Source organism: Gigantopelta aegis, chromosome 4 (assembly GCF_016097555.1).
Source record: "Gigantopelta aegis isolate Gae_Host chromosome 4, Gae_host_genome, whole genome shotgun sequence".
Taxonomy (NCBI): Eukaryota; Metazoa; Mollusca; class Gastropoda; order Neomphalida; family Peltospiridae; genus Gigantopelta; species Gigantopelta aegis.
Window position 1 is genome coordinate 107096881 of NC_054702.1, and position 7818 is coordinate 107104698.

At 38.8% G+C, this 7818-nt stretch overlaps 1 protein-coding gene across 1 annotated transcript; it reads left to right on the forward strand.

The window, feature by feature from the left end:
• Positions 1–606: 606 nt before the first annotated feature.
• Positions 607–3876, forward strand: LOC121372463. Its single transcript, XM_041498780.1, has 2 exons — positions 607–715; positions 2399–3876. The coding sequence occupies exons 1-2, from the start codon at positions 666–668 to the stop codon at positions 3642–3644; spliced, it is 1296 nt and encodes a 431-aa protein (XP_041354714.1). The 5' UTR covers positions 607–665; the 3' UTR covers positions 3645–3876.
• The last annotated feature ends 3942 nt before the right edge of the window (positions 3877–7818 follow it).

Sequence of the window (7818 nt, forward strand, 5' to 3'; positions counted from 1 at the left end):
CACACATAGACACTGGCGTAGGAAGCGGGGGGTGGGGGTGGGGGTGGGGGGGCAAGGGGCCCCCACTTTTCAGATATTTTGTTGCTTTATAATAGTGTAAAAGTGTGTAAATATAAACTAATGGAGAATGTACGAGGGTGTGTGGATTCCTGAAAAATAATTCACGAACGTCATAGTTGATGGGGGTTTTTATGGCTCTACACTTCTGGCAATATTTGCTTTTACCTAAATATTAATATCACTAGTAATAAGGCTTAAATTACATATGTATTTGTTGATTCAGATGTTTGTTCATCATGTATATTTATGATACTGTTACTGCAGATAAATGTATATTATATTGTTATTTTTGCTCTGCCCATATTCGGGTGTTATGCAAATAAATTATTCTTATTCTTATAAAAGTGTGCCCCCACCCCCCCCCCCCCCCCACACACACTTTTTGGCACCTTCCTACGCCACTGATAGGGGCCTACATACGTTTGAAGACAACCACAGACATCAATACACTTAGTCCCACATCACCTTCACGCCAGAACACACGCATACATGTACCCCACTCAATCCCCTCCCAGCACTTTACTACACATAAAAAGCATCCGGTTGGAGGAACTATGTAACGAAGAACAAAAACGGCCGGTTCAAACCCCAAAATGAAATAAATTATGCCGTCATTAAAGAAAAGACTTAAATCACTGGAACTTAAAATTACAAGGTTTGTACAACTTTCTAGCATATAAAATAAATAGGTTAAATGATTTTTCTAATGCTGGTAGCCTATATCTATAGTCTGATCTACGTGACCGTGACCTTGTCAGTTGTCTAGTCCGTCCCATCATTCTATTAAAAAATGTTTTTTTGTTTTTACTATTAATTTCAGTTTTATTTCACGTAACAAGAAAAGTAAAAGTGTTTTGGAAATAACAAAAAAAGTACTATTTTTGTATGCAGTTTAGAAAACAATCGGTTCAGAAATAAATAACTTATAGTAAATTTCATAGTATGAAAAAAAGGCGTTCCCAGTGGGAAGGATTATAAGTGATATAGTGATGCAATCAATCAATTTTTATTTCTTTATATATGAATAAAAAGTAAAGTTTGTTTTATTTAACGACGCCACTAGAGTACATTGATTTTTAATCTTATCATCGGCTATTGGACGTCAAATTTATGGTCATTCTGACACTGTTTTTAGAGGAAACCCTCTGTCGCCACATAGGCTACTCTTCTTTACGACAGGCAGCAAGGGATCTTTTATTTGCGCTTCCCACAGGCAGGATAGCACAAACCATGGCCTTTGTTGAACCAGTTATGGATCACTGGTCGGTGCAAGTGGTTTACACCTACCCATTGAGCCTTGCGGAGCACTCACTCAGGGTTTGGAGTCGGTATCTGGATTAAAAATCCCATGCCTCGACTGGGATCCGAACCCAGTACCTACCAGCCTGTAGACCGATGGCCTGCCACGACGCCACCGAGGCCGGTCTTATATATGAATAATGCAAAGAACATGGTACATTTTAAAACATAAGTAAGACATTTTTTAATAAGAACATATATACAGTCATGTATGGATTTTAAGTGAATAATGGCACATAAGTCATAAGAATAAGAATAATTTATTTGCATAACACCCGCATATGGGCAGAGCAAATACAACTCATGTTGTATATAATTTAGATGGTTTAATAATAATTAATAAAACTATGCTGCTTATACTGTAGTCTGGAGGGACGTAGTAAGTGTGGGTTAAGAAAAGTAATGCCTTAATGTGCCCCGTTCACTACTTATATTGAGGTAGAGGATCTGGAAAGTTCTGTTTACATTTCATAACATGCCTGTCCAACTATAAATGATACGTGAGCTGGGCAGTCTAGGAGGGGAAAAAAAATTCCATGTCAGTTAGGCAGGTAAAATCTGGACAGTGTATTTCTATTTTGATGTACATAATATATTCCTAAGGGTTACATTTGAGGGACATTTTGTCCTTTACACCCTGATTACACAGACGGGGCTGTCCAACATGCGAGGATGGGTGGGGAGTAATACGACAAACGTTACGAAACATTATAGGGCAGAGGGAGGTGAGTTTGTTATGAGTTACATAAATACATTACTGAACCAAACCAAACCAAAATACAAACAGAAAATCCAAGTATGTCATTAGGCCTATAATGGAGAAAGCGTGGGTATGCGGGTGTTATGTTCTTTTATGGGGGGGGGGGGGGGGGGGGGGGGGGGGGTAGCATGTATGCATGAAGAGTGGTATATATATATATATATATATATAAAGAAGTTAATGCAATTATTTTCAGTTCGGGTAGAGGGGCAGTCTATAATAATAATAATAATAATAATATACTATGGTCTCAATTTAACATGCTCTGAATTATTGCAGGTTTTACAGAAAGAAGAAGGCTAAAGTCGCACACCATGCGGGAGTAACACCACCACCTTGGAGTGAAAGAAAGAAATACATAATTACGAGTGGAATTCGAGAACATTGTGAAATAAACGGCTCAGCCCGATTAATTTTTCGACAACAAAGATTACCCGGAGATGCTGACAAACTAATGTATGTCTGTAGGTTGGAACCGGAATCTCCGCAAAATGGTAAAACTTTGGGAATTCACAGTACACCGACTAACTTACAATCACATATGTACAAAAACAGTGATTATTTTATGCAAACTATTCTATCCAACTGTAATCAAAGTGCGGATTGCAGGTGTCAGTCTCACGATGGTATGTTTGATTACAAGAAAAGCGGCTTTCAAAGCAACCCATCAAACATATATGGCACCAACAAAATTATTAACAACATTTCTCATAATAATGTTTGTCCTGTTTCGTTAATGCAAATAACAGAATCTATGAACGATGGGAGTTTTGTCAAGTACATCCCAGTGAAAGAAGAATACGGCTGGGTCTATCCAAGGTATTTGGTGGACGAACAAAGTCCTGCGTCTTGGTTTGATATCCAGTGCTGGTACCAACAGTACAAGCTTCACAAAGCTTTTCAGCCTCTTCAGAATTCAACTGACGGTGCTAAATCAACTAGTGATGTGGGTACTGCAGATGCCAGTTTGAGTATTTATGATGACAGTATGATGAATCTTGACATGTGGTGTACGGGAGATGTTGTGGTTGAAGGGAAATCCTACGAAATAACCGACGACCTCGCCGACCACCCCAGGTTTGGCCTGGCTGCCAACCAGGATTACCTCAATCTGCTGGTGGAACAGAATTCATCAAACACGTGGCTGTGTCACATGCAGTTCTTCTTCTGTGACAATTCCAAACGCCATCTTTTCCAGATAAAGAGTGAATTGTTGGTGTCATGCATGCAAGCATTTGTTCAAAAAGATGCAGACTTTGAAGTCTTGTGGGTTGACGACATCAAGAAGATTCTTCCAGAAAAGGAAACAATAGCTAGTTTTTTCGGTGAAAATGAGAAACTTGTGTCCGCCATTGAGCAGCAAATCACGAATGCCAAGGCTGTGCTCTACGTGACGGAAAAGGCGTCCATCTTGTTACGTCACCCAGACACGTGTTTTCTTAGCTCACTGGCGAGGTCAGCGGGACTTAAAAGGAGTGAGCTGGTCGTACTTCCTCTAGACATAAAGCCAGAAGCTGAAGCATAAGCATGAAGGCAGCATACTTCGTGTGTGTACATATATATACATATAGTCAAATAAATTTTTATATAATGTTAGATTCTAATCATTGTTGACGTTTCTTGATACAGAATAGTGTGATGATTTATTTTTGAATGGAAATCTTTTGTTAACTATTTTCTTATGTTGATAATCAATGTTTTAAAATGACTGTCATTATGAGATGTTTTCGACTAATAAAATATTGTAACGACTAAAATTGCATATACTAAATATAATATAGGCTTTTTGCTTAGAATATCAGTGTTTGTATATTCAATGTGTTTCTGGTCGTCATCATTAAAACGTATCTGTTGGAAATATTTTAACAGTAGGAGCAAGTATTTGTTGATATGTTGGCATGGTTAAAACGATGTATTTATAGCGGACATGACAATCGTAAGAGCACCATTTTTATAAATAATAATATTTTTTAATCGATCTATCAGAGCATTGACAACTTTTGCGTTGCTTGCGCATGTATAGTTTTACGCAACCTATTTTTCGTTCGCGCAATTTAAAACTTAATTTAAGCTTATAGCCAATATGGTCGTAACAGGTTACGTAAAATATAGGCTAAGTTGTTACCTTTTTTTTTTTTTTTAAATTTATTTATTTATTTTGTTTGCGTAATCTGCAAATTTTCATTATTTTTAAACATTTCCGAGGCTTGCAGTTTACAATAAATAATTATATTTAATAGATGAGTGGAAAGCCCTTATTGTCGCTGAGTGTTACAAAATTATGTTTTCCATATTCTCGAGTTATTAATATTTCATGTATGATCGATTAAAACTGAAGTTATTTATGATATCACAAATAAATATAAAAATACAGAAATACGAATGACAATTTCGAAAGGGAAATTTTACGGCTGTTGTCGATCGCATCCAAGTACACCGGCCCCAACCTAGTGTGAGTTTCAATGAGGCTATTTTTTGTCCTCTTCTCTTCAAACCAGCCTCGGTGGCGTCGTGGCAGGCCATCGGTCTACAGGCTGGTAGGTACTGGGTTCGGATCCCAGTCGAGGCATGGGATTTTTAATCCAGATACCGACTCCAAAACCGTGAGTGAGTGCTCCGCAAGGCTCAATGGGTAGGTGTAAACCACTTGCACCGACCAGTGATCCATAACTGGTTCAACAAAGGCCATGGTTTGTGCTATCCTGTGGGAAGCGCAAATAAAAGATCCCTTGCTGCTAATCGGAAGAGTAGCCCATGTAGTGGTGACAGCGGGTTTCCTCTCAAAATCTGTGTGGTCCTTAACCATATGTCTGACGCCATATAACCGTAAATAAAATGTGTTGAGTGTGTCGTTAAATAAAACAGTTCTTTCTTCTCTTCAATTCTCTTCTCTTCTCTTTTGTTTTCTGTTTTTGTTTGTTATTGTTTTGTTTTGTTTTGTTGATTTTTAAAAAATTATTATTATTAATATTTTATTTCTAAAAAAATAATTAAAAATAACTAATAAACTAATTTCCCTTACGATCTTCTCTATAAATTCCGGCGGCATTTACCTCACGAACTTGAGGTGCTTCAGTTGGTCGTTGGACACAAACCCCTCGGCAGAGACTGGGTTTTGTCATCCAGCAAGTGTCCCGCGACTGTTAAATCAAAGGCGATGTGCTGCCTGTATAAAAAAATATTCCCAACATGTGGAAATTGTGCATTTGTTCTGCCCGGGGCGGGACGTAGCCCAGTAGTACAGCGCTCGCTTGATGCGCAGTCGGTTAAGGATCGATTCCTGTCGGTGGGCCCATTGGGCTATTTCTCGTTCCATCCAGTGCACCACGACTATTGTATCAAAGGCCGTGGTATGTGCTATCCTGTCTGTGGGATGGTGAACCAAATGTTTGTATGTCTGTAGAACCAAATGTTTGACATCCAATAGTTGATTAGTCAATAGTGCTCTAGTGGTGTCGTTAAACAAAACAAACTATAAGTTTTGTTCTGCCCATGAAACCGTGACGTCATCAACTACATTCCGACACAGAATGCACGAGCAATATGTGTAGAAGTGAGGACTATCCTAACCGGCTGCGAGCAACGCAAGCGATTATTTCAGAAATCATTGAATTCAATTGTGGTATCCTAACCGCACGCGCGCGACGCGACATCAAAATCTGTCGCCTCGCACGCGTGCAGTTAAGTGCTTTACACACTGTACGCCAGCGATTGTTGGCGCGAATTTTGCGTCGACGCTAGTGACAAGTACATGCACACTGCTTGCGAAAAAAAAAAAAAAGTGTCAGTGTAAAATGGCGTCTGTCACAGTCGAAGTTGACCACGAGGATGATGATGAGGAAATGTTGCAACTGACATTATTGTTACGCCGTAGGAAATTCCACGCCACACATTGTCTTTCAGTTCTGCATCTTTGTAATTGCAGCTGCTTTTATCATAAAGCACTGTATGTTCTTGGATGGCTATTATCAGTTCTTCTTTTTTCTTTTCTTTGGTTGACGGTCCAATTTTTTTTTTATTCACGTGCTTCTTGACCGGGAACAAGAAATGACGTTGCAGGCGAATTGTTAACGCGTACGAAAAAAAATAGGATTGATTCTATTTTTTAAATTCGCTCGCCTAAGTATTTCGCTCGCTCTCCATTCGTACGCGTGCAGTGTGCATTTACAGTATAGTTTGTGTTTGTTCTACTATATTTTTCACTCGCTGGCCTGTCTAATTCGCTCGCAAATTTGCGTATAGTGTGTAAAGGCCTTTAAGAAGCAAGTGGTTAAAAAAAATGGCACAGTCAACCAAAGAAAATAAAAAGGAAGAACTGATAATAGCCATCCAAGAACATCCAGTGCTTATGATAAAAGCAGCTGCAACTACAACTCCACAACCGGTGTAACAAAGGCCGTGGTATGTACTATCCTGTCTATAGGATGGTGCTAAAATGAAAATAAAAATCGGATTTTACATAGAAAAGTCCTTGTCCCCAAATGACCGGGATAACGTAGCCGGGTTTGCTACCCGTCGGACTCTTCAATCACCAAATCAGTTATAGCAGTATGGCTAAATAAGCTATAGCGATGTATGTTGATGAATTGCCAACGCCTCATCTTGTGATAACGGAATTGGATCGATGGCTGCATAAATTTAGGACGACCATAGACAAACCGAGCTCCCTCGCACAGGCCCTAAAAGCAATGTTTCCTAATATCTTCGTTCTGCTAAATATCGCATGCACATTACCGGTTACTTTGTACGAGTGTGAGCGAAGCTTTAGCACTATCCGCAACTAGTCTCTGTATTTATACAATGGAATGGTATGCAGGGCTTCAAGAATTTGTATAAAAATCCACTAGTGATTAAAAACATTTACTGGCCACAATTAAAAATTCACTAGCCCTACTTTACTTTAAGTTAATACAATTTTACTAAATAATAGTAATAATCAGATATGTCGCCTAAAGAGGGAGATAGAGCTTAAAAGCACTAACATTGTGGGTTGGGTGGGGGCAGGATATTCATATTTACAAAATAGACTTAACTGCAACATTTGACTCTTTTTTTCACTAGCCGTCGGACATGGCAATAGTAGTTTTTTACTAGCCCAACATTAAATATCACTAGTCATGGGAGTGGGGCTACCATAATCTAGAAGCCCTGGTATGATCTTATGCAAGTTAGGGTGCGGGACGTAGTGAGAACGTCTGTCTGAGGTTCCATCGGCTGAAGGTTGGATCCTCCTCAGTGGGCCCGTTTGATTATTTGTATTAAACAAATTACCTGGACTGGTTTAACTCCATTAATTGGTAGGCTAACACGTAACGGTTTACGTCAATTATAATGGAGTTCGGGGCATATAATTATATTCTCGTAGAAAATTTCGAAAAGTAATTGTATGCTACGACGCACTTCAATTATGGTTGTATGGCGTCGGACATATGGCTAAGAAGCTGAGATAATTAGAGAGGAAACTCGCTGTCGGCACTCCATGGGCTACCCTTTTTATTAGCAACAAGGGATGTTTTATATGTACCATCACGCATACAGGATAGTACATACCATCGTGTGTTTATTGTCCTGATGAAGTATTTTTAATAGCAGAATATATCAACGTCAATTTTCAAGAAGCATATGATGCAAATTAAGCAGTAAAATTAAGTTTGTACTTATTTTTACATTTTTTCCTCATATAGTTTCGTGTTTTAAAA

Coding starts and splice junctions, on each gene's coding strand:
- LOC121372463 (XM_041498780.1), top strand. CDS start 666: ATGCCGTCATTAAAGAAAAGACTTAAATCACTGGAACTTAAAATTACA. Junction 716..2,398: donor CTGGAACTTAAAATTACAAG/GTTTGTACAACT, acceptor GAATTATTGCAG/GTTTTACAGAAAGAAGAAGG.